Consider the following 27884-nt stretch of genomic DNA (forward strand, 5'->3'; position numbering starts at 1 on the left):
AGTAAGATTACTCCCATGTCAGACTGCCTTTGGTAGGGGTCAAGAAAGTATCCAGTAAGACCATCATTGCAACCATAATCAACAAAGCTCAAGTGTCTGTGTCCTTGAACTAAGAATACTCTTCTATAGGACTTCCCTTTCCATCAGTAGGAGCCAGGTGTAAAGCCCTGAACAGTTCTTGCTTTCTCTCCTAAATACTCATAACCTCTCAACCACTTTGTGCTTTTGGTGCATCAGAAGTAATGTCAATATATCCTTTGTCATTGTTCACGTACTCCAGGTCTCTGTCCTACTCAAGCCATTGCCTTTTCTGTCCTCATCTTTTCTAGCTCCATGTACTAAAACCCTCGAATTCTATGTGAATAATCAGTTAAATCATCTTTATCTTTAATCTCCTTTGTGAGCTTTCTCTTGTCTTTTTTCTATAATCAAGACACGACTTTACCCTTTTAACACTGTGTCTCTGCAGCCTTTTTAAGTGGTGAATGCTTCCTTTCCCAGACACCTCATACATACCATGGAGCCTGGCATTTTCAGGCCATCTTCTCTTTCTCCTCCATAAAACAACCCTGCTGCATTCTCCTGTTATCAGATTTTACCATCCATTATTCCTCCTAATGTAATCATTTTAGCGCTTCCCAGGTTGTTAACCTTTATTCCTTGAACATTTTATGTTAGATCACTCTTTTCCCGCCCAATATCACTCTTGCCATAATTTTGGGGGAAATTCAACATTCATTTAGATGATTGTACATTTGTTCTGGTATTTTAAACTGCTTAATCTCCTTCACCCTCCCTTGGCCCTTCGTTCTGTTGTCCTATCCTTTACTGCAAACTCTCCATAATCTGAATTGCACACATTCTGCTTTGCACCCACTATCTCCTGTTTTTTCCTATACCCCAAAATAATGTGACCTTATGTAACCTCTGACCTTATCTCTATTATCTTCCATCTTCTTCTCTTACTCTGCTTAAACTACATGACTATTCATTATAATAGTTTTTTGTGTAGATACTAAACTTCCTAAACTTATCCAATGTATATGTGCCCTTTTCCCATTTTTTTCTGATCTTTTCAAGGACATTGTCCCAGAAGAGTTCCTTTCTTTCTATTAAATCATCATGTTTCCCTCTCTATCAGATCATTCTTAGTATTTAAGTGTGCTGTAATTTTTCTAAATTAAAAAAAAATTTTTTTTTGGTTATCAGTCTCTCCCGACCGCTACCATTATTATTATCTCATTGCCCTGCTTCCCTTTGCAGAGAAACTTATTGAAGGTGTGTTTTATGCTTTATATTTTCAATTTTCTCCTCATTATTTCTTGTAGCTATTCTAATAAAGTATCTTTTCCCAGAAGAGTGCAGAAATTGCTCTTAACAAAGTCAATTAATGACTTCCATGTTACTAAGTTCGATGAGAAGATGAGATCAATTCTCAATCCTTTAACTTGACCTATTGCAGCATGTGACACAATTGATTACTCACTTGTTGTTAAAACACTTTGCTTCCATAACACCTATAGTGTTTGTTTGTTTTTTTCTCCTATATTTTTGTCTACTCATTTTCTGTATTCTTAATTTCTTCTCATACCTCTGACTTCTAAATGTTAGAGTGCCCCAGAGCTCAGTCTTTGAAACTATTTCTTCTCCTATCTCTATCCCTTCCCTAGATGATCTCATTTAATTTCATGGCTTTAAATACCATTTATGAAGTGATGACTTCCAAATATATCTTCAGTCCTGAGCTGCCCTCAACTCCAGAAATTTGTAACCAGTGGCTTACATGACATATCATGTGGATCTCCATAGACATTTCAAAATTACCATATCAAAAACTGTTCTTAGTATTTGTCACTAAACTTGCTTCCCCTGCTGATATTTCAGTTAATAATAATTCTATCCTTCCCGGTGCTCAGGGCAAAGATTTTGGTGTTACCTTAGACTCTTCACTCTCTCCCCTGAGTCTAGTCTGTCAGAAAGCTGTGTTGGCTCTATCTTCACATATATCCAGTATTCCCCCACTTATATCACCTTCCTTACCATTTCTTTAGTCTAAACCTTTATCCTCTCTCCCTTGGAGTACTGCATTAGCTTCTTAACAGCCCCCTTATTTTTAGCTCTGTTCTATTTCAGTCAAGCCTCAGAAGAGCTACCTAAGAGACATTATTAAAATGTAAACCAGATCACCTTACACTTCTGTGTACAACTCTTCAATTACTTGCAATCCAAAAGTCCACATGATCTCACCAACCTCCTCCTTATCCCCAAGTCCTCTCTGCCTTCATCTTCATAATCCCTTCGTTCACTCCATTGCAAATTCTTCCCTCAGACATGACTAAAATTTTACCTCATTAAGACCTTCTCTAGCCACCATATCTAAAATTTTGATCCCCTCCAAGACAAAAAAAGGTTTTGATACCTTCCCAATATTTCATATACCCCTTTCTGCTTTATTATTTTCTTCTCAACAGTAACCATTATTGAGCATATTTATTTTTACTTGCTGTTCATTATCTGCTTAACCCACTTGAAGGTAAGCTCTATGAGGTCATGGATATTATCTATTTTTTTTTAACCACTGGACTTGGAACAGAGTCTGGCACCCAGTAGATAAGTAAATACTGAGGATGTTACTAAGTCTGTATAGAACTAATTATCCCTAGGCTCTACCATCCTATACAGAATTTTCAAAGCTAGAAGAAACCATAAAAATCATATAGTCCAGTCCTTCTGAACTGAGAGCACTGGAGAGCAGAGAGGTGAAGAAGATTCTTCACAGATTTATTGATAGCAACAAAGCCTTCCTGAGTGCTTGCATTACGCATCTTACAATAAACTTTACTTTTACCATTTATGTTGAGTAAAGGCTTACTTATAACTTTAAGTAAACTCTGTGTATTATACTATATCCTAATTGACTAATGATTTTCTTAAATGCTAAGTCTATTAGTTGCAAGGGAACTTCCTCTGAAGCCAGGAAAAAATAAGTGTCCCCATTTGACTTGTGTCAGACATGACCCTACACACATTCTAGTTTGAGGGATTATGGTTCTACCATTTAACTTTTAACACCACAAAACTTTAATATCTTAGTGATTCCTTATTACATTTGTTTTGATATTGTGGTTTATTTATTTTGAGTATTCCTATTATTTAAGGCTAACAAAAATATTCAGAAACACTACTTTCTTGGAACAGATTTTTCTGTTGTTCCTCTTGGTAAGAAGGTTATTATTTATAATGTTATGTAAGTAGGTTTAATTAGTAAAGATTTTCTCACAAATAGAACTGTAAATAAATGTACCTATTTTCTCAGAAATAATGGGTTCCTGTCACTAGGGAGCTGAAAAAGAGATTAGATAATCCCTTACCTAAAATGTGGAAAAGAAGATTTATATTTCAGATATAAAAGGCTGTTTGGATGACTTCTCAAGTCCTTTCAATTTCAAGATTATGTGATTCTTAAAGGATGTTGGATATTATGTATTCTCTATTCTATGAAAACTATAGTGAGAAATGGACATAATTATACATACAATTTTTAAATAATTAAGCTTTTGTTAAAGCTAGCTTTGAAATCAAGTAAATAAAAGTTATTAATATTTCTAGGAAAGTTATTAGAATATATACATATATATCCTATTATATATAATATACAAGTTCCTATCAGATATATTTTTGTAAATATTTCCTCCCTTTCTGTGGGTTGTCTTCTTGATGGTATTCTTGAGGCACAAATGTAAAAAATATATCATTTTATATTTTTCTGTTGTTGTGTATGCTTTTGATATCACATCTAAGAAATCATTGCCTAAACCAAGGTTATGGGCATTTACCCTTATGGTTTCTTCTAGGAGTTTTGAAGTTTGAGCATTTACGTTTAGTTCTGTGGTCAATTTTGAGTTATTTTTTGTATATGATATGAAATAAGGGTCCAGTTTCATTCTTTTGTATGTGGATATCCAGTTTTCATAGCACCATTTATTGAAAAGGCGATTTTTTCCTTATCGAATTGTCTTGGTACCTTTGTTGAAAATTATTTGACCAAATATGAGGGTTGTTTTCTGAACTATCTATTTTGTTCATCTGATCTGTATGTCTATCCTTATTCTAGTACCATACTGTTTTGATTACTGTGACTTTTGAAATGGGAACATAGGAACCCTTTACTTTGCTCTTTGTTTTCAAGATTGTTCTGGCTATTCTCAGTCTTTTACATTTCCATATGAATTTTCGGATCAGTTTGTTAATTTCTGCTTAAAAGCAACTGGAGTTTTGATATAGATTGCTTTGAATCTGTAGGGTAGTTTGGATTGTATTGCCATCTTAACAATATTAAGCCTTCCAATCCAAGAACATGAGATGTTTTTCTATTTACTTAATTTGCTTCAACTTTATTTTGTAGTTTCTTTGTACAATTCTTGAAACTTCTTTTACTAAGGTCATTTCTAAATATTTTATTCTTTTTAATATTTTTGTAAATGGATTGCTTTATTTTGGGTAGTATATAGAAATACAACCAATTTTTTGTGTATTGATCTTGTATCCTGCAACTTAGTGGAGCTGTTTATTAGTTCTAATAGTTTTTGATGTGAATTCTAATATTTTTTGATGTGAAATGATATCATCGGTCAATAGAGATAGCTTCAGTCTTCCTTTTATATTTTATTTCTTTTCCGTGCCTAATTGCTGTGGCTAAAAGCTCCAGTACAATGCTGAATAGTAGTGTGGAAAGCAGGCATTTTTCTTTTGTTTCTGGTCTCAGGGTGGGGAGAAATTCAGTATTTCATCATAAAGCATAATGTGAACTGTGTATATTTCATAGATGTTGTTTATCTAGATGAACAAACTCCTTTTTATTTGTAATATTTTTTCTTTTTTTTGGAATAGTTATTAAATGTTTTCAAATGCTATGTCTGCATGTATTGAGATGATCTTGTGGTTTTGTCCTTTATTAATAGTGGTATATTATATTTATTGATTTTTGAATGTTAAACCAACCTTGAATTTTTAGGATAAATCCTACTCGATACAATACTTTTTATGAATTGTTGAATTTGTTTTTCTGGTATTTTATTGATAAATTTTTTCATATAAATTCATAAATGATATTGGTCGTAGCTTTCTTGTGATGTTTTTGTCTGTAATTGCTATCAGGTAATACCAGCCTCCAAATGAATTGGGAAATATTTCCTCTATGTCTGCTTCTTGGATATCATCCAAAGAATGTAGTAATCTAATGTTGAAATTGTAAACTACTTCCATGTAGTAGTTCACTGCATCTAATAGATACAGCTAGTATTTGGAATTAGATCCCCATTCTGTGTGGAATCTTGAGTAAGTTATTTAACATTATTGAGCTTCACTTTCCTTATCTGCAAATTAGGATTATCAAATCTACACATAGGATTTTATGGACTGGTTAGTAGACTCTCTGGCATAATAACTACTTGATACATGGTTACTATTATTGAAAGAGCATTTTGGCCTACTAATCAATAGTAAGAGCTATTGACCCATCAAAGATGTTTTATAAAATTTTTTTATAGTTTATTTATTTTTGAGACAGAAAGAGACAGAGCACAAGTTGAGGAGGGGCAGAGAGACAGACAGACAGACAGACAGAATCTGAAACAGGCTCCAAGCTCTGAGCTGTCAGCACAGAGCCCAGCATGGGGCTTGGACCCACGAACTGTGAGATCATGACCTGAGCTGAGGTCGGATGCTTAACCAACTGAGCCACCCAGGTGCCCCAACAACTTGTTATTTTAAAAATAACTACTTATCCACAGGTTTATTGGTCTTAATTAAATTGAGTTTTTTTTTCTCCTTAAAACAGATTTACTTTTATATGGGATATGGTTCTCTAGATTCCCCAAATAGGTAGCTCTGATTCTTAGAAAGCAGTTTCCTTAATTTTTTCAATCTGTATTTCCAAGCTACTCCCTCTTGCTTGACTTAAATCTCCCTTATTCTAATTAAAAAAAACTTAAGCCCATGTTCCATTTTGGGTCTTGAAAAGCAGCTCCTAAGCCTTCTTGGCATAATATTTGCAATGATTGTATAGAGAATTCCTATTTTGGCCAAATGGTATTGGCAGAATGTTACTTTAGTGTAATCTGTCTGTCTCTTATCTTAACAAACACTGGTGATTTTCACAGAACACCATGCTCACAGTGGGCTCCTACAAAGAGAGGGGAGGTGGGCACCCCAAACTGCAAGACTTGTTTCATTGAAAATGAATAGGAAGAAGGCAGGGAGTGATTGGCAAATGTAGGAAACAGCAGCTTTAGGAATTCTCTCAAACTGGGAGGTTTTATTAAACACAAAATGTAGTAATTGCCCCGTACTTTATTTTTTCCATTTTTAAAAGAAATGGATAAATATCCTTCTTTGAGGAATTATGTTCATGTGCCATGTCTGGAGACAAAAACTAATGGACTGATGTTTATCTACAATCACACATTCCTTGTTATTCTCTGGCATTTTTCTTTCCTTTTGTGAAATTTCTGGTTCTAGCTAGGAACTAGCCACAGTGAAACAATGATTACATTAAAAATCCACTGGAGGAAAAAAGATAGAAAATAATAATGCCCAGTCTTAATGGTAGCTGAGCTTAGATGAACTCTGTATAATTTTACTTTATAATTTCTACTTTTCTATAATTTTAGATTTCTTTGAGAAGTATGTTTCAATGAGTATTTATAACTTTAAAAAATGAGTTTGAATTTTATCTAAATAAAGAAACTAAATGGATACATCAAGTACCCTAGTCAGTCTGTTCCTTCAAGCTATTTTTACTTAGTCAAACACAATGCTGATTATCTTAAATACAATGATATGTAATACTTCTTAGCATAAAATACATACCAGGATTAAGATACAGAATATAATTTTTTGTCAGTCTCCATTTTTTTGCAACATGCAGCACATAGGAGAATAATTTTCAAAATAAAAGTACTTAAATTGTATTAATATTTGTTAATTATTTAATATTTCCTCTTTTTCTCTCTCTTTGTCTTTCACTTAGGTCAGATGATTGCACAGTGCTTAAATATAATTAACATATAACCCACTGACATTATCCTATACTATTATTTTAAGTAGAAATTATATTTGTATTTCAAAAAATTATAGTCACTGCTATATGTAATTGCTTTGATGTTATGTAAGTTTTTAATAGATAACTTAGTCTCTGTGATGTTATTTGATTAGAGCCCTCAGTCTGTTAAGAGATAGGCTTTCTCATTGTAAAATCCAAAATAATCAGTAATTGCCTATATTAAATGCCTTTCATAAAGCTTGAAAATCTTGGAGCAGTAATATATAAACACACACACACATACATACATGTGTGTATGTATGTATATGTATATATGAGCAATTACTAGGGTTACTCTTAGATGATAGTTCCTTGTTTGTGAGAAAGTTTGGTCTGACATTTAGGAATTAAGCCTTTTTGCATGATCCTGCTTTACTTCAGTAAAACCACATACAGATCTGGTATAAAGAACTTGGCTCTTAAATGTTAAAAAATAATTGGAGCAGATGGGTACCTAAAATATACTTTTATAATAGGAACAAAAAAGTTTAATAAATCCACATTCATTTTCTATTTGATAACTAAATATATAGAGTTTTTAGTTATGGTCTGTCTGTCTCAGAGAAAGCCAGAGAAAGCATGATTATCTAAATAATGTAGTTTTTTTTTTTTTTTTTGGTAAAGGAATTGCTTGCTCAACTTTGTGCTTTCTGTAAAATATTGCAAGATTGTGTGCATCTGCAAGTTAAAACCATATAATACAGCAGGCTAAAATTGAATAGAATTTGATTGCAGACCTGTTTTTCTTAGTTCTGTCAATAGAAATATAATTTGCTAGAATGTGGTCAGGATTTTTTGAACAGACCATGAAAGGTAACAGGGATGTTAATCTCCACTTCAGCCCTGGCAACTTCACTCAAGTCCTTGGCATTCAGAATCAGAAGATAAGCAGGCTTTTGTCCTGCCCCAGGGCTCACCACAACACTCAGAACTACACCTGTAAATCAAAAGTAAGGAAGGTAATGTTAAATTAAAAGAAGAAAAAAAACCCTGGACCATAGATTAAATGTCATTGAAATAATGTAGGAGGTATTACATTGACAAATGAAGGAAACCATATTGCTTGATATTTTGTATTGGCTCTTCTACCATCTGGCTATATGACCACCCTAAGACGTCTTTCAAACTCTTTGTGTTCCCTAGACTATAAGCTTTAGGAAGGGAGTGACCATATCTGTCTTGTCTCTGGGATTGTCATTGGGATACTTATTGTATTCCGATAGCATACTGCAATTACTAGGACATAGTAGCTATTCATTACAATCTTATTGACTGAATGTATATGTGCTCTTATTTGTGACATAAGATTTATCATGACTTACTGCAAAAAAATAAAGTGTTGTGACAATCAGATGAAAAATATATATTAAAAGTCTTTGAAAACCGTAAGGTATATTATTTTTGTAGTCACCAAGACACAGATAGAAGCTTACTTTCTTCAAACAAAATGGGAGCAAATATTTTGCAGTTTTGTCTGGATGGGTTCTATATGTAAAATCGTTCAGCATGAAATGGCTCTATAATTCTTTATTTTATTCATTTATCTGTGATTTTCCATATTTTAATTTGAGAGTATAATCTACCTTCCTGTCTCAGCTAATCAATAGTTAACAAAGATGGATGCTTTGTAATTGAGTTGCTGTATTATAGGCTGTAGCTCTGGCTTACTAAAAGAACAAACCCAAAACAGAGGCATAAAGTCTCATTCTCGTTCTCTTTGATCTGTTAGAAAACTCAATTTCTCTCCATAGAACTCTACCCTTTTTCAGAAATTTATCTAAATCAGAAAAGGCAAACACATAGAATTCATGCTGTTCTCTCTTCATCTTCCCTTTGTCTAGAATAGACATTGATGTTCCACTATGACATAGATGGTGCTTTAACATTTTTCCATGAGTAATCAATGAGATTGGCCCCAGGTGAAACTTATTTTCAAGTAAGTTTAAATTCTTTAGTGCTTCCCATTCAGTAGTATCAAGGATAACATCTGAACGTTAGGGAGTAATCACCGTGGCTTCTCTCCTAATGCACTAATATATAGAATTTCAACAAAAAGAAGGTGTTCAGACATATCCATTGCTTTCATTACCATCATCTTCCTCCAAGGCATCTGGGTGAGAAACAAAGATGGGTTCTGATGGGTATGAATCAGGCTCTTGCCATACCCAAGTTTCTTTAGTTTTAACATTCAGCTTACAGAGCTGCTTGTAAGAAAGAAAAAACAATCAATTAATTAGTCAATGTACTTTACTTGACTAGTATAGGACACAAACTATTTTTCTAGCATTAGGTAAGATGGATTAATTACCCTGTCTGGAACAAAGTGATTCAGGCCAAGTCCATATGCGTATGTGTAAGGTTTCCCACCATACTTCTGGTAATTGATTTGAGGAAACTCAAATGCTGCAAAATAGAGGGCATGCTTAGGAAAACTCAGTTAGTTTCTGAATAGAATAGTTTGTTCCCTCGCTAGATCATCTCACCTTGGCGAGGCCCTGAAAAGAGAACCTCGGGTTCCAGCCAGATAGTCTCGTCACTGCACAGAATTGCAGTGGCAGTTGTGTTGGGGAGTGTGACTAAATTCTTGCCTGTGTCAGCCTAAGGAAAGAGGATAACAGAAACTTCAGTGGGAAGGAAGGAAAAATTAAGCAGCCATAAATGCAGTCTTCCTGAGTTTTGTCTCCTGAGTTCTTAGTTTTTTAAGTCGACGTGTAGGGGAGAGCAGTGTAGACAGCCACAGGCAGGTAAGCCCAAGCACATGACTGGGAAAGCTGTCTGTGCCTGTGCCAGTCACTGGCTGTGTAACCCTGGGAAAGTTGTGGAAACTCTAGGCCCTTAATCTTCATATCTGTAAAAGGAAATTGTCCTCAAAGAAAATTTAGGGTTCTAAGGGAGGACCTCTGAGGAAAAAAAAATGTTTTCCTGTAGAATGACAAAAGACTTCAAACACTAGAGACTCATTCACAGTGTTTATCTCCTTTATAGTTAAGATACATTTTGATTTTGCTTGAAAAAAATCATATAATTACACTATCAAAAAGAAAAAAAAACATGTAGAAAAACTCCTGGACTAGATGTTGTATAAGATCTTCTGGCAACCCTTTACCCCACCCTGTGATTTTCAGATTTTTATGAAAGGATAGCGTGAGTTCTTTCTAAGAACATATTTATTTATTATACATGTATCAAATACTAGAGTACATGTTTTGTGCTAGATTCTGTTTCAGACATTTGGGATATTTCAGAGAATAGAATCCCTGTCCTCATGAAGCTTACATTCTAGTTGGGGAACATAAACAATAAATATACTTAAAAAGTGTATAGTGTATCATGAATATAGGGTGAAAAATATACAGCAGAGTTAGGAAGATCAAAAGAGTGAAGGGTAGATGAGTTACGATTTTAATCGGCAGTGAGGGTGGGCCTCATTGAAAAAGTGACATTTGGGACAAAACCTGCAGGGGGTGAAGAAATGCAGGGAGAACGTTTAAACAAAGAGAATAAACTACAAAGGCCCAAGGTAGGAGGATGCCAAATATGCACGAAGAACATTAAAGAGACCAGTGTGGCTGCAACTAATTGAGCCTGGGGAAGAGGAGCAGGAGAAGAGGGTAGAGCTCTCTTGTGTACAGGTTTATAGGTCATTGTGAGGACTTGGTCATTTACTGTGAGTGAGAGATGGGAAGCCATGGAATGATTTTGGGCAGAGGATTGACATGCTATGACATTTAAAAGAATCACTGTGTTCAACCTGCTGTGTTGAACCTACCCTTGAGAGTAGGGGGATGCAAGAGTGCAGTTGGGGAAACTAGTCTGTCACGTAGCAGTCCAGTCAAAAGCAAACAGTAGTTCAGACTAGGCTGGAACACTGGAGTCAGTGAGAAGTGGAAGGCAGAGTCATGAGGTTTTCCTGATAGATAGGCTATGGGGTATGGAAAAGGCATGAAATTAAGAGAGGAGTCAAGGATGACTCCAACGCGTTTGGCCTGAACAGTTAAGGTTGGAGCTGTCACAACAAAGATGTGGACTACCACATGTGGGGTAAATGTTTTGGTAGAGGAAGAGGAGAAATTTAGATTTTGTCTTACTAAACTTGAGCCATCTATTGGACATCCAAACGGAGACATGGAGTTGGTAGTAGCATATATGAAACTTGAAAGGAAGTTGAAAATGTAAATATAGGCTGCTTTAAAGTATGAATCTTTACAAAAGGAGTGAATGTACAAAAAGAAGATAAACGAAGGGCTGAGTTCTAGTGCGCTCCAACCTTAAGAGGTAGATCTACAAGAAGAGGAATGAGGATAGCTGATGGGGCCAAGAAGAGTCAAGGGAAGGATTTTGTAAGAGGGGGAGTAATAGCAGGATATGAGTGGTCCGATGAGAAGGGAGAGTAATGATACAGGAAAGGGGAGAATTGCTTGGGTGATGTCCTTGAGTGGGCAAGGAAGGGAAAATGGGAAGGACTAGTTCTGGGTGGGATGATAGATAATTCAATACAAGTACAGATGCTGGTGGGTGGGTAGATGTAGCAGGAGTATAAGGTTCTTTTTTGATTTCTTTCATTTGTTTCAATAAAATAGGAAGCAGAGCCATCAGCTGAGTATGAGTGTGGAAGTGGGAGGTGTTAGAAGTTTGAAAAGAGGAGGGTGTGAAATACTTAACTAGCACAGTGGGAGAGTAAATGAAGTTGAGAAATGTAGCCGTGAGGTTTGTGGTCATATATTTAAAAATGAACCAATTAACATGATTGTGTGTTTTCAGTACCTAATTTCAGCCTTAGAGGTACAAGTGTAGAGTAGGTGGGGAGTTGAATTTAACTAGGATTGTGGTTTTGACAAATGAATCCAATAAAGTAAGAGAGGTAAGAGAAATGAAGATCTATATAAGATTTTAATTGTTGACAATGGAATTTTAGTTAAGTAATGAGGAAAGGTAAGTTCTCAGTGGAGTGAGATATAGTGAGAAGGTAGTAGGTTCAGTGGATTGGAGGTTCCTGGCAAGAATCACAGTAAGACAAGGGATCTTTAAAGATGGGAGATGATAGTCAGGGTATGTCATACACAAACCTAAGATTTTAAAAGGAGCACAGTCATAAGTAATAGCAGGATCAAGTGTGTGACTATGGGGAGTGAGTGGCTGAGATAGAATGGAAGCCATGATCACTGGAAGAGGTCAAGGAACTGAGAGGCCAAGTTGTTGGAAGAATCACCTATGATGTGTATATGGAGATGACCAAGAGTTAGGAGTAGATCTGGGGAGTGTGACACTGAGCCAGGAGGGGAAGTGAGTGAGTGGTGGTTTGTAGATGACAACAATAATGAGGGAATGAGCAGTGTATATATCACTTGACTATATAATTAGCTTAAGCAAGATTAAAAATTAGGATATTTAAACAGTGAATGGAAGGAACAGTGAATCTGGATGCAGAAAAATGGGACAAAGAGAACACCTACCCTAACCCGAGGCCAAGTGGTATAAGGGGTGTAGAAGACTGGAGACTGCTGCTGGAGAGATCAGTGTCCTCAGAAGAGAGCCAGGTTAAAAAAAAAAAAAGTAAGGGGAACATTCTGAGAGGAGGATAGAGGGGATTTTTCTGGTGGTGTATTATGTATTAAGAGGAAATAGTAGAGGATTCTTAGCATAGAGAAGGGATGGGAGATAAGGGGGCAAATAGAGAAATGGAGAGAGTTTTATGACATTTTGTGAAATGGAGCCTTAAGGCTCTTGGTGGCGTTTTTGGGTAGAAGAGATCAAATGCTTATGTCAGACTTATTATTTATGAACTTTAAGTTTAAATTGATTATCTTCATTCTATCTTATTTTTTTATTGGTAAATAAGGTTTTTATGTAAGAAGTCTGTAACATTACTTTTGCTTTCCCCAACAAACTAGCTCCTCATTTTCAACCTCCCCCCCACTTTAAAAAAAAAAATAGATCTGGGGCACCTGGGTGGCTCAGTCGGTTGAGCGTCCGACTTCAGCTCAGGTCATGATCTCACGGTTTGTGGGTTCAAGCCCCGCGTCGGGCTCTGTGCTGACAGCTGGCTCAGAGCCTGGAGCCTGTTTCAGATTCTGTATCTCCCTCTCTCTCTGACCCTCCCCTCCTCACGCTGTGTGTCTCTCTCTCAGAAATAAGTAATTAAAAAAAACCCCAATTATCCTTTAACTCTGAAATCTCACTCCTAAGGTTCTATCCTGTTCATATATCTATACATGTGTGAAATAACACATATACAAGGTTATTCCTTATAACATTATCTATAACAGCCAAAATTGGAAACAGTTCTGTTGCTCAGCACTGTGGGACTTGGGTGTGTTCACAAACAGGATACTGTGCAGTTGGAAACAGCAAGATCTTCTTCATATATTGTTAAATGAAAAAAGCAGGGCACAAAACAGTGGATATAGAAAGTTACTTTTGTGTATGAGAATGGAAATAATAATTATATGTATATATATATATATATATATACACACATATATGTGATTTTTTTATATTTGCATAAACAAACCAAAGGAGAGGAAAACATGAAAGTGAATGGGGGTGGTATGGATTGGATGCAGATAGAAGTTGGAGTGAGATTTCTCAGTGTGTACTTTGTTATATCATTTTGATTTTTGACCACTTAAATGCACTGCCTATTCAATAAAAATAAAGATATATTTTAAAGATGCTACCATCATCTTAATCAGTAAACTGGAAACATCACTCATCTTGTACTCTTTCCTCTCCTTAGCCCTTCCCTCAATCTCTTTCTTATCTCTGCTTCTCCTAATTTATGACCAATATTTCCCTTCACTGCCAAACTTTTCAGTGTGGACTACAGGAAGTGCTCCCACATACCAGTTGCTCATCTTCAGTGCCTTTAATCCTGATTTCTGCTTCTCTCACCCTCCTCCCTTGGAGATCACAAATCTAGTGTGTGGTTTATGGTCTTCATCCTTTTAATTTGTCCATAGCAGTGGGCACTGATGAAACCCTCTTGCCCTATCCAGAGAGGTCTTGCCCTCTCTTAGCTCTAGCTAGGGCTCTTTAAAGACTTTTTCTCTCTCTCCCTTTCTGGTCCCTCTTTTTATACCACCTTCTGTATATGACACTTTCCCAAATTTCCATGCCTGGCCATTGTTTCTTCTCTCAGCATTTTCTAGACTATCAAGTTCCTCATTTTTTGAATAAGTAAATGGGTAAGTTTCTTTTAGAAAATGTATTTTGAAGTGAGATTCATTTTTTTCCTGCTAGTAATCTCATCTACATGTTCTCATATATTTGATAATCATTTCAATATCAGTAACTATCAACCCTAATTGATCTCTCAAGACCCTGCATTGATGTATGAAAGTCCATGAAGCATCTTTCATGAAGATGTTTCGATACTGATTTTGTTGTTGTTGTTGATGATGATGATAACGAATATTTATTTAACATTTACTTTGTGTCAAGGGCTCTATTTAATAACTGATATGTATTAACTCATTTATCAGACACAGCAACCCAGTTAGATGGCTATAAATAGAGAAAAGGAAATTTAAGAAGGCTAAATGTTTCCCTTTAGAGACAGAGAGAAAGAAATTTAAGGTTAAATCACCCAGCTATTAAGTTGCAGAGCTGAAACTCAAGCCTGGCTCTGTTTGACATGAAATCAACCTCCTTACTCATTATCCTCTCCCTTTCTCATAGTTTTGCAATTCATATTTGTCCCCACACCTGCTTTGCTCCCTATTTCCAAAGGTATCACTATTCTAGACACTTAGGCTTACAGGATCTCTATGATATTTTGCATATCAAAGATTTAATTCATTTATCCATCCAATCAAATGCAAGACCCTTTTAATTTCACCTATAGGAGCTCTTATTTTTGTCTGTGTTTGCCTGTTCCTAGTACTACTACATTTTTCTCTTGCCTGAATGATTTTAATTGTCTCCTATCCCAGGTCCCTATCTCTGTCCTTTTTACACTTCCAGTATTACTTATTCACAAATTTATTTTTGAAAATCAAGTTATTAAAGCTAGAAATGACCCTAGTTATTATTTAGTCTGCTTTAGTTAGGTTTCAGAGCAGGCAACTGTACTTAGAGTGATTGAGTGACGTGGTCAGGGAAGACAGACATTTGGTAGTAAAGATAACCATGAAAATCAGTACAATTGGTACCCAGTCCACCAGCTCTGAATATAGTTTCCTTCTGCTCAGAAGCTTTCACTGTCTCCCATCACCTGCCAAATAAAGTAGCACCTCTTAATATGGCCTCAAAGCTTTCAAAGGGTGCCTGTGTGGCTCAGTCTGAAGATCTGTGGATCCTCTGACTCTTGGTTTCAGCTCAGGTCATGATCTCACAGTTCCTGAGATCAAGCTGCACATAGGGCTCTGCGCTGTCAGCTTAGGAATCTCTTTCTACCTCTCTTTCTCTCTGTCCCTCCCCTGCTTGTGCTCTCTCTCTCAAATAAGTGAACTTAAAAAAATGCTTCCAAAGATTACTAGCCTTCTTTTTTAAAGTTTATTTATTTTAAGAGAGAGAATGAGTGTGAGTGGGGAAGGGAGAGAGTGAGTGTGGGAGAAAAGAATCCCAAGCAGGCTCTGCACTCACAGAGCAGAGCCCAAAATGGGGCTACATCCCACAAACCATGAGATCATGACCTGAACCAAAATCAAGAGTCAGATGCTTAACCAACTGAGCCACCCAGCTTGCTTTTTAAGCTTTTCTTTTTTATCCCCCACCAATGTATTCCACTACTTATGCTTATGTTCTAACTAGTTGGATTACAGTCAGTTCCCTCTGCTTTTCTGCCCTTCCCCACTTCTGCTTTGCCTCAAACTATTATTTCTGTCTTAAGTTGATCTGCTTCAATTTCATCTCTTCTGCCAGAATATTGCAAATGACTGTGTTCCATGAATCTTTTCAAACAAGTGTGACTGCTCCATCCTCTGAATAGCCAAAGCAATTTATGCCTCCCTCACACTACTTGTCTCATGCTGACATGTGTTATCATTACTGAATCACCTTCCTCCTCCCTACCACACTAGGTGATGAGTTCCAGGAGAACAAGAGCATATCCTATTGATGTACCCACTGAAATAATTAGTATGATCCTATGTTACAGTGGGAATTAATAACTATTGGAAGAAAGTGAAGGCAGGGTCTTGGGTGACATGAGCCATTTTTCATCATCACTGAAGTTTCCTATTTTACAATTGGGTGGTCTTTCTTCAGACAGCAATGACTATACATTTAGGAAAATCTTTCCTTTTTCCTCTTTTTGAATGTGAAGACACTGTGGTAAGGAATATTTAAGTTAAATGATATTTTATTTCCTTAATTTAATGGTTGTGATTTTACCATTTCTAGTAAAATAAGAGTTCACTAAAATCAATGGACTCCTCCATTTGGTATTTTATGGGCAGCTACGTATACCAGAGATATACTTCCTAAGGGCAAAGTTAGAAGTGCTTAAAGTCCCATACAATATGATTCCAGTCTATCTTTCCAGACCCTCTACCCCATGCCCATCCCCCCATGCTCCTAATGTATTAGCTCCACCACCTTCTTTACACTTCTATATCAAGTTTTGCTTTTTCAAACCCCTCCCTGACATTGTAGAAGCTCATTTACCCTGCCTTAACCTCCTCTTCCTTTCTCATTGTTCACTGAGCTTATAAGCTTGCTTAAGAGCAGTAGTGTCTAGTTCTAAATTTGGTTTATTTTCCAGTACATCTGATCTAAGCTTTGAGTACAGTGTTTTACATTCCATGTAGCTGCCTTACCCATTTTTATGTGTACATCTTACATATACATAAATGACAGGTTATGTTCATGTATCTATTGTGAAAATTATATTTTTATTGATTTTCATTGATAGGTATTCCATCACACTAAAATTTCTTGATGTTAATCTAATATTCTAAAAAGAGAGCCACTGAATGCAAGGAGGAAAAAGCAGAGAGATGAAAAGATGACTGCCAACGGCTATTAATGGTGTTTATTCTATTATTCTATAGTGATATCTTCAGATGGTTTGCAGAAAACCAAAATAATGGGCTGATTTCCCTACAGGGGTACTTTTTAATGCTTCATTTCTTTAGAATTTCAAACTATTTGAATTAAATTATTTATACTGTTGACAAAGGATCCTAGGCACCAGTGGTCTGCACTATTCACTATTCACAGCTCTGCTGCTGTTGGCTTTTGCTAAGTCATGTCACTCTTCAGACCTTCTGTTTCCTCATTTGTTAAGTGAGGGGAGTTGAATTAGTATATTTTTAAAGTTCCTTCTAGCTCTGAAATTCCAAGATTCTATGTATAAACATAAGGCAGGAGAATAAATCCTGAAGAGATGAAACATTCTGGTTATATCTGAAATCTGTGTAGACGGCGGTTACCTTGTCAATATTCAGGGGAAGTACATATCTCCTAACTTCAGGCTGGGGAGCCTTTCTGGCATTTTTTTTCACTTCTTCCCAGTTCTCACGTAAATTGGCTAAATATAAGTAATTATAAACAAATTCAAATCTGCAAAAGTAAGAAGTCAGACATGAGCGCAGACAATTGCGAATGATTTCAGAGAGACAATCGATGCCTTTTAAACGAACAAGCACTTGCTTGTCCTTTTATTATCCAACTCAGAAACTGCTAATGACCCAGGTATATTAGAGCCATATCCTCCTGCCCATGCTCATGCTGCATGAAAAGCAATCAAACAAGCAAACAAAACTGCCTCATGGATACATATAAATAATAGCAGCCTCATGATACTTTCTGTTCTGCTTCTTCATCATGATCCTGTTTTTTAAAGGCTACTGTCTTTTTAGTGACTTGGTATTCTGAAAAAGCATGCCTTTTTCTTTCAAATCCAGAGTGGGTAGAGTTCAAGTCCCCCTCCCCCCACCCCTCAGCCCCAAGGGATCTTGTCAAGTTGCAGTGAAGTTAAGTTTAAATTTACTTATCAAGTCATAACACGTTTTAGTTTCAGGCCATGTTCATAGACCCGATCAGTTTTCAATCATTAACCATGGTTTTACTGTTAAGTTTGTGAGTGCTTCTGATTACCTAGCCTCCCTACTGCTTTTTCAATTATATTCTGTGACTTAAGCCTACTTCTTTTTTTTTTAATTGTAATTTGGATTAAATATTGAGAGCAGCATCTCTGAAAAAGGTCCCTAATTTCTAGGAGTGACTGGAAATATAACATTATCCAATGTCCTTCCTTACCCTTTCCAGCAGCAGAGATCCACAATCAGAAACTCACTGTCTTCATAAGTATTGATGTGATGGAAGAGATTAAAAGAAGAGGTCCTGTATTTATTATTGAGATACTTTCTTCTCTTCTTGTCAGCAATATGAAGCCAAACCTTGAAAAGCGAGGAAAATATTTTGACAGGTTTAAAAAGGAAAACAGTATACATTATGAAACACCTTCTTCAGAATCATAAATCTGGCAAATAAATATAAGGCTTACCCCCATGGTTTCATTGGACTCAAAACAATCCATGTAGTTGGCTCCCCAAAGACTCCATGAAGAAAGGAACTTGAATAGGTTAATTTTGACTGGCGTCTCCACAAAAACAATATAGTTGGGAGTCAAACCAAAACTGTTTAGAAACACAAATAAACTTGTGAATGGGAAGGGCTGATTTTTAAACCACAAAGAAATACGTGCACATGAGGTATGCTCAGTTATATGAATCAACAGTGCCTACGTGAAATTAATTACATTTAAATTTAGGCTTCTGCAAGAAAATGTCATGATCAGGATTGGTATCAAAGGTAGGCAAAGCAGATCTTTAAACTTGAGTTTTCCTGAAGATTCATAGCAGGCCTTCAAGTTACCTATGGACGTAAGATGGCTTGAATCGGTCACTGCAGGGGAATTGTACAACGACCTCTGACTTGCTTATTGGATCTTCCTTGTCTGAAATAAAGCGGTTTTAAAAGGCTTTGGAAAAAGCCTCTCTTTTCTCTTTTAATACAAAGCATTTAGAACAGCTCATGCAAGTAAAGAAATACATTTTCAGGTTTTGAGTTTTTTAGAGCTTATTTTCATTTTCTCAGTCATGGCATTTCTTAGGGAAATTTCATGTGAAGCTGCAGTCACCCAGGAAAATCCAAATAGCAGCAGATTTGGAAAAAGTGCACTCAGATGTTGTTGTCAGATGTTGTTGTGGCAGGCAGAGTACGGTAGAGTCACATCTTACAACTGGAGGTGGTAGGTGCTAAGTCAGGGAGTAAGGGAAAACTTTCATATGGTCAAAATGCCTTTTATAATCTGTTTTCTACAAAGTATAGTATATATGTGTAGTATATAGTATTAGCTCTGTACAGTAATTCTTAAGGACATTAAAGTTTGTTTATTGCTGGGTCAGTGGTCTTTAAACCTTAGTGTGCATCAGGATGACATAAGAACTTCTTAAATAGTAACAACAGTCCATTTTTATTCAAATAATTCTGTCACCAATAGGGTTATCAAATTTCTGGCAATGAATGGAGGATGAATGGATAATTCTAAAGAGTACTCTTTTTTCTGCTTTAATATTCTTTCTTTATAATATTGATATGAGTTAATATATTTGTTTGGAGTTTTGGGAATTAAACACACAAAAAATAGTAAACTCTCATATATGTGTACATGCAATGATGCATACACATAGATTGATTTAAAAATTTAATTTTGCCTGGCACATGAATAAGTGCTCAATAAGTGTTTCCTGATTTTGAATCTAACTCTTATATGATAAAATACACATATACACAATATTTTTGAAACATGGTAGAATACAACTTGGCCACTCGCTATCTGTATTTTCAAGTTGTCATTTTCTGCTAAGATGCCCTTGGCCATCAATCCCTGGTAGGATAGGGGCAAGGGCAATCTGACAATAATTTAACCATGCATATATAGTGCTATCCTGGTATTCTGATCTCGTATCCTGTATTTCAGGTAACTTTCTCATAATGTAGATACTTGTTTTAGGAAGAGTCAAATTGGTAAACTGACCTGCTTGTAGTGGAGGGATCTTTACAATATTGTAGGCAATGGAAAAATTTTTCCCAAAGCAATTACCAATGTTGTAAACAGTTCCATCACTTTCAATATGGGGGTGAGCAGTGGCTCCATTGACGGAGACATAGTTGCAAAGATCAACCTGTGGATGGAGAGCAGAGGTCATCCATGTAAAGAGAAAGATTGTACTACCCCTTTGGTCCTTAGGCCTGACCTCACTGCTACCACTTGCAGCCTCATCCTTAGTGCCTTTTCTCTTTCTTTGCATCTTTCTGGGTTCTACAGTCTTTCAAGTCTACCTGCATTCCTGTTTTCAGTGCAGAGCTCTCCTCTGACTCCCAGGCTGACTCCCCCACACCTCTGAAATATTGGAGATGTCTCTGACTACGCTCTTCAGTGTATACCAAACACTGCGCTAGTTAGTTATTTTCCTTTTGCCCATGCAAAAGTGAAACTGTGAATCATGGGATTTCTTTATATCCTCCTTATTGTATTAGATGAATTGTGTGAAATTGCTTATATGCAATAATTTTATTTTACAAAAGTGATAGTTTTGTGTAGTATAACCTAAATACCAAACCCATTGTCTTGCAAAGAGTATAAATTTGCAACTGAAAGAAACCCCAGGCTTCTATTTAGTATAGAGTCTTAACCTAAATAGACTTCAGGAGAACCATGAATCTCCTGGAATTAAATGCAAATGTTGTTGGAGAGAAGATTTAGCTCTTTAATTCAATTTGGAGTCTCATAAGAAATTCAGAATCACAAATCTATCATAAACCCCTCTGTTTATAGAAAGAGCAATTGAGGTCCCAGACAGGTCAAGTGACTTTTTCAAGGATACAGAGCCACATCCTGGCAAAATCAGCACTAGAATTTCTACCTGGGACTGACTCAGTACAGTTTTATTGAATGAATAATTGATGAGATATATATTTATTTAACCACAATTCTTTCTATTTGATTAGGGGAATGTGTTTTAAAGGGTTTTTTTTTTCCCACATTCTTATTTAAATAATAGGCAAGACATCCATTCATTCATCAAGTACTCATTGAACTATTATTACTGTGCCAGGGTCTAGGAAAACAGAGATGGTCTTTGCTTTCAAGAACTGTAGTCTAGACTTGTGCTGTCCAATATAGTAGCCACATGTAGTAATTAAAATGTGGATTAATTATGATTAAATAAAACTTTGAATTCAGTTCCTCAGTCATATTAGCCACATTTCAAGTGCTCAATAGCACTTGGACAATGATATATAGAACACTGCCATCATTGTAGAAAGTTCTACTTGATATCACTGTGTATCAATATAGTGCATTGCTGGTAAATGCAAAATGGCATCTATAGAAAAGAGTCGTCCAACCCAGGCTGGGAAATTAGGCAGGTCTTCTCAATGCCAATGACCTCAACTAATGCTTGAAAGACAAGTAAAAGTTAATCAGGTGGAGAAGGATGACAGTGTGTTCTGGGGAGTGGGAACACTAATGTATATGGCATTGAGTTGTGAAATAGCAGGTGCCGTTTGGGGATTACTAGTCATTGAATGTAGCTGCTGTGAAAGGCATGAATGTGGGAGGAGAAGTAAGAATCAGCCAGTCACAAAGCCCTGTTTGGACTTTATTTTAGAAACTGTGGATGCCTCAGATACAGTAACACATTTATACTATATTTTAGAAAAATTGCTTATACTGAATTAAGGAAGTTGTGTTTAAGAGAATCAGGCTAGAGACAAAGGCGCTGGTTAGGAAACTATTTTAGTAATAGTAATTAAGAGTTTCAAATTTTAAAACTATAGTTTTATATGAAGTCAGGTTACAGTGCTGTTGACAATGGAAACCTGACCCTTAATAAAGGCTACTTTGAAGCCATACATGAACATTATATTTGCAATTATATTATGATAGCAATTTGAGTATTGGTTCACTTATCAGAGTTAAATGAATGGTTTAGACCTCAGCTCAGTGGTGCCTGGTGGTTTAGTCAGATAAGCAGCTGACTCTTGATTTTGGCCCAGGTCTTCATCTCACAGTTTGTGAGCTCGAGCCCCCTGAGACACTCAGGGCTCTGCACTGACAGCAGGGAGCTTGCTTGGGATTCTCTCTCCCCTCCCCCCATACCCTTCCCCTGTTTGTACTCACATGCTTTCTCTCTTAAATAAACTTAAAAAAAAGAACTCAACTTCAGTTCTTCTTTAAATGATCTAACACATACTCTTATATGATTACAAACGTACATTAAAACCAAAAACGAGCTATTGAGAGTATATGTTAAGCCTTAGTAAATAGTCTGCTAAGAATTACCAATCAGCTAGTGATATAGAGACTTAGTGTTGAGACTATTCTTTCTTTCTATTTATACTACACTGAATTTCTAGTTTTAGTCTTAAATTCCTCCAACTGGTCTCCTAACCATCCCTTATCTCTTCTTTCTTCCCACACAGCTTCCAGATTAAATACCCTAAAGCACAGCTCTGCTTATACCATTTCTCTAAGCAAAAATTTTCAGTAGCTTCTCATGAGCTCAACAACTTACTCCAAATTTTTGTCTTACCCATGTTGTCTTACCTATTGATGTGTCCTTTGCATCTACTATACGTTTTGATACATGGAAGGGACTCAATAAATATTTGTGTCACAAATGAATGAATGAATACGTTAGGCATTTTATAAGGTTTTCCTCCAACCCACATTATGTGTTTAAAATTTCATAGATGAAGAAACAAAGTTTTCCCTATGTCACATAGGTGGTAGTTGATGACAAAGCAAGGAGGTAAAACAATCTTTCTGGTTCTCATGTTCTTTCCCCGAAACTGCACAATTAATGCTAGGTTGCAAATTCTAGATTCTTGACCAATGTTGCCTGAGCGCTTTGTCCTACCTGCTTAATTGTCTCCAAGGTCTCAGGATTAATCTTTGTAATGAAGTTGGTTTCTGTGCAGGCATAGTAATCTTCCCCTACTGGGTAGATGTTAACAAGGGCATTGTCAGTGACCTCTACTCCTCGAAAGTAAGAAAAAAACCTGCAGAAACAAATGGAGTTTTCAGTCCAATAACCTCCAAGCCATGAGAGAAAAAGGGTAATGTAAAACGTCTTTAGTAACATGCAGTTGAATGTCAGTAACCTGGAAAATATATTCTTGCAGGGATCTGGGAAAGCACACGTGCCAAATTCCGTTATGACGATCCTTTTCTCAGTCATTGCCCGTACATAAGCATCAGTGCGGATGAACCTGAAGGACACAGAGACATGGCAAAGCTATGGGTCATAGGCAGGGCTAGTTGGTGTGTCCATATGGAGCCAAGAATGGTCATTCTGTGTGTTCTTATCAAGTTGGAATCCTAAGTCCACAGCATGAAGAATAAAGAGTATTGTTAGGTTACTTTCTCAGGGTGACTAAGAAAGAGAGAGACAATGCTATGAGCTTGAATTTATGTCTTATAAACCTCCCAGTGACAGATGAGGAAATTGAGGCTCATGGCTTAGACTTGCTGTGTCCAAGCAGGGAAATTAAGTGGTTGGCATAAGTAATGAAGCTAGGTTAGAACTCAAGTCAACCCAAGCCAGGAGACATGCATTTCTCCATATCATACTATGCAGTGAGTAGTTAACTTAGGGCCCCTGACTTCCTGTAGCCTATAATCCATCAACCTACATTGAGTGGAGAAATAGTGTGCCGAATTATATTCTTTTCAATCTCCCTTATGTCACTCTTGGGTTTTTTTTTCAATTTTAAAATTTATTTTGCAAGTTTTAAAAGTAGGGCATTCTTGAATCCAATATCTTGCAAAGGCAAAACTCCCGAACCATATCCCATACATTGCCTAGGATTTCTCACGTGGAAAATCAATTAAAATCTGATTTTGTACTTCCTCCAATCCGTATAATAACTGTTTAAAAATTTCACAGATGAAGAAACAAAGTCATGGAGAGGAAAAAGTACCAAGGTCTTTAGGGAGCATATGAAAGCTTTCTTTGACTTCTTAGCTAAATTTTTGCTTGACCTAATCTATTTCTCTTCTATTACTTTCTGAGTTATCCTGACTACTTCAAGCCTCCATTTGGTCTTCAGAATTCCTTATACCTGTGGTGATCAACAAAGTGTCTAACAGGTTTGAATATTAAAGCATAAGACTATTTATTGTGGTGTTAATGGGTACTTCCTGGAGTGATGGCTTAAGCCTTCAAGCCTTTTAGCAACAATCCCCTGTTTTTGGAAAACTTCTCTTTCTTATATCATTATGACATAATTTGGTCCTTCCCTCTTTGTGCCACTGCTCCCTCCTTCCCAGGGGCCTTTCTGATTATTAAAAAAGAAAAGGAGTCAAGAGAGCCAATGGTTTAATAACTGTAACAGTAACTGTAATAATAACAACAACTTATTATTATTGAATGCTTCCCAGGTGCTTCACTTAATACTTATAATGAATCCTGGAGTAGGCTATTATTTCTCATTTTAGAGATGACAAACCGAGAATTAGAGATTAACATCTTGCCAAACATTGCCTACCTAGACAAGTAGTGTCTGGTAGATATAGAATTTGAAGCCAGGCATGTACGACCCCAAAGCCCTAGGTCTTAGGTTCTTCTTTATCAGCACAGTTCTCAGCTGCCTATGCAAATGCACTGGCCCAGTGGATTCTGAGAGTAATCAAATATATAGGTCCCCTCTTGGGTTCAAGAGGTTCAGAGCACATAGGAGGAAGAGCTGAGCTAGGTCTCACCCTAGGAGGAGTAGGACCTAGCATTCTTTACCTTCTATGATACGTGACGTGTCCTTCTTTAAAGTCAAACTTGTGCAGGAGGGCTTGCCCATCGAACAGGTGGTAAAATGGTTCAGATCCAACTTCAAAGAGTCCTGGCCCACATCGAAGGAGACTGCCAGTGAGCCAGAGGGGGATACTTCCTGTGATGAAGGTGAGACATAGATCATTGCTTTTTGATCTGCCCTTTGCTGGGCTCATCCCTGGTAAGGTGCAGTGATTATATTAGCAGCTCAATTGGGCAGCCTCTTTGTAAAGCTGGCAGTGATTTTCATTCCCACCTCTCATGCTGGGCAGCCCTGACAATATGCCTGTTGACTTGACTCTCCTTTCATTAGGAGACCAGGTGGTGGGAAGTGTCGTAATGCCTGACTTTGGATAAAGAGTTGGAAGGAGACAAGGAAAAGGACCTTGAAGAAAATGGATTTTCCACCTAACATTTCCCTAGATACCAATACATTTGCCTTTTAAGAAAAATTTGAAATTTCTTGATATATTTTGATGGAGGGAGGAATAAGAGAGGTAGACTAGGAGAAGGGATCAAAACACTATAAAAAAGATCTTTCTATAGAGGAGAGCATTTAAATAACAAGAATTCTGATTTTTTGAAATCTAAAGCAATATTCCATTGAGGGTATGGGCTGCTGTCCAGATGAAGGTTAACCTGCTGTTAGCAGAAAGTGCACAAGACTGGGTGTCAAAGACTTGAATTCTGGTTCAGGATTTGCCATGTGATATCTCAGGGGCTCAGTGTCCTCATCTGCAAGATGGGGGGTCTATAACAGAGGCCTAAGGCTTTTAGTTTAAGCAGTAAGGTTGGTGCCCTTTTATCCACTGAAAAGTGCAATGTTTGCTTAATCCTTAACAACTTTTTTAAACAAATGGATTGTTTCCTACAGTTATATTTCAGCAGTCTGCTTCATAAGAACTTATATCTCTGATAAAATCTTTAAGAAAGCATGACTTAACTAAAGGCATAACATTAATTTCATTGCTAAAGCCTAAATTGTTAGCATCAGAATCTAGCGGAGAAAGAGCATTTGGGTCATCTCTTCTATTTTACAGAAGAGGAAATGGGGGAAAGAGTCTTGCCATATCCAAGCAAGGATGCTGTATAGGTCATATGATATCTTTGAATGATGCTAACATTAGTAATAATAACCACTTATTGATTGCTTTGTTTGGATACTAGGTGAATCATTCAATTAGTCTTATTCAATCTTCACAACATCCTCATGAGGGGATTTTTTTTATAGGTAAGGGAATTGAGGCTCAGAAAGTTTAAGTAACTTGTGAGATTCACAGATAGTAAAATAATGGCGCTGTAATTAGCACCTACATCTGTATGACTCCAGAAGCAATATAACAGGCATGAAACCTACCACCCTTTATTGTAATCTTTCCAGATGCCTGTTACCAGGTCCTCACTTACCCAGACACTGATGGAACAGACATTTATAGGAAATTTACTATGTGTCAGGCACTGAGTTAGGCATTGGTAGTTTAAAGATGCCAAAGGTGTAGTCTCAGTTCTCAAGGAATTCCAGAAAGGCAGCATTTTTCTACATAAGGGAAATAAAAGGTAAATGAGAGGAAATGGGTTTCTGATATAAAAAGGCTCCAGACTTCCCTCTCTGTAGCCCACAGTGGGAGCCACTACTGAGAGATGCCAATGAATAAAAAGCCAGGGAAGAGGGATCTCGACCACAAAGAAAAGATGGTTTCAAGACTGGTGAGACCAACCTGTAACATGAGCTGTGAGCGGTGAGGACAGTTCTTCCACAGTTTCGAACAGTTTCTTGTAACCACCAGCAGGATGTTCAACTCTGAAAAGGTGGAATAATGGGGAAGAAGCCCAAGTTGATACTCAAAGAAGTCCACTGAGACAGAGGCACAGCTTCAGGAGAGAAGGCAGTCTTTGGATCAATGACAATGCACCACTACCAGTCTAGCCTTTGCTGGGAGCACATGGTATTTGGGGGGTTGGAAAAGTCCTCAGGTTTGCAAGGCAGGGCCCCTGGGTCAGTCCTCTGCCTTTGATGTGAGGGGAAATGACCTCCCGTTTAATGTCACAGAGCACTTAATTCTGCCTTCTGCAGTTTTCCCATGTTTCTGAAGACAAATCAACTAATCCTGTTGCTATCACTGGTCTTCCTGACAGAGTCCTTTCCACAGAATTACCCTGCCCTGTTGCTATTCACAGTGCACTGCACTGTTGATTTTCTTGCCTCATAAAGAATTTCCACGAGGTGGGAGATGACAACTTTCTGGGTTAGTAACTCATTTTTTTATTCACCTATATTGTATCATCATCTCTTCCTCTTAGCCCATTTCCTCACGAGTCTTCAAGAGCTATAGAACTCTTTAAAAATGGTCTAACTAGGAGATTCAGGTCATATTTTTGCTGATTTTCTGCCCCCTCACTTTGGCTCCATTTTAGAACTTCTTAGAGTGGGAGTTCTAATCAGACTCCCTAATTATGATACCTGTCTTTTATTAAGCACTTAATATGTTCCACACACCATAAAAAGAACTTTGTATGCTATTAGCTCATTTAAATGTCACAACACCACAATGGGGTAAATACTACTCTTATGCTCATTCTATATATGGGAAAACATAGATTATAAAAAGTTAAGTAATTTGTCCAAAATCACACAGCTAGGAAATGGCTGGAACCTAGACCTGCTTCATTACAATCTTCATGCTTACAACTGCTTTCAAGGCCCATTCACGAAAATCCCACAGTAATTTAGATCCAAATGCTACATATTTGCTTCAATATATAAATGGAAAGAAATTCCCCCTGTCAAGACCGGGGACCTCCCATAAACAGGCCATCAATCCTCTTCAGAACCTCTTGAAATAGCCCATTTATTATCGACACACTAAAGCATTTAAAAACATCTCCCAGAGATACTTACTGGATGGACATTTTCTCTCAGTGGAGGATTGAGAGTTCTGGCACGAAGTGCAGAATGAGGAAGCAAGTCCTTGACCAGGGGCCTTTATATGCCTTCTAAGTCT

At 36.9% G+C, this 27884-nt stretch overlaps 1 protein-coding gene and 1 long non-coding RNA gene across 2 annotated transcripts in view; one reads left to right on the plus strand and one right to left on the minus strand.

Moving 5' to 3' along the window:
• Positions 1–7675: 7675 nt before the first annotated feature.
• Positions 7676–27815, minus strand: RPE65 (retinoid isomerohydrolase RPE65). The gene is made up of 14 exons (XM_039217400.1): positions 27782–27815; positions 26601–26683; positions 24850–25000; positions 23219–23326; positions 22975–23116; positions 20088–20235; positions 18923–19004; positions 18552–18684; positions 18305–18444; positions 17476–17605; positions 9586–9700; positions 9411–9505; positions 9192–9303; positions 7676–8039 (listed from the first exon to the last, which is right to left on the minus strand). Exons 1-14 carry the CDS (start codon positions 27790–27792, stop codon positions 7888–7890), a joined length of 1602 nt encoding a protein of 533 aa, XP_039073331.1. The 5' UTR covers positions 27793–27815; the 3' UTR covers positions 7676–7887.
• LOC120220330 overlaps positions 24187–27884 on the plus strand; it is a 38810-nt gene continuing 35112 nt past the window's right edge. Inside the window, exon 1 of the long non-coding RNA XR_005525541.1 lies at positions 24187–24206. This is a non-coding gene — a long non-coding RNA (uncharacterized LOC120220330). The remainder of the gene's footprint in view (positions 24207–27884) is intronic.

This window comes from Hyaena hyaena, unplaced genomic scaffold (assembly GCF_003009895.1).
Source record: "Hyaena hyaena isolate Hyena2069 unplaced genomic scaffold, ASM300989v1 scaffold_685, whole genome shotgun sequence".
NCBI lineage: Eukaryota > Metazoa > Chordata > Mammalia > Carnivora > Hyaenidae > Hyaena > Hyaena hyaena.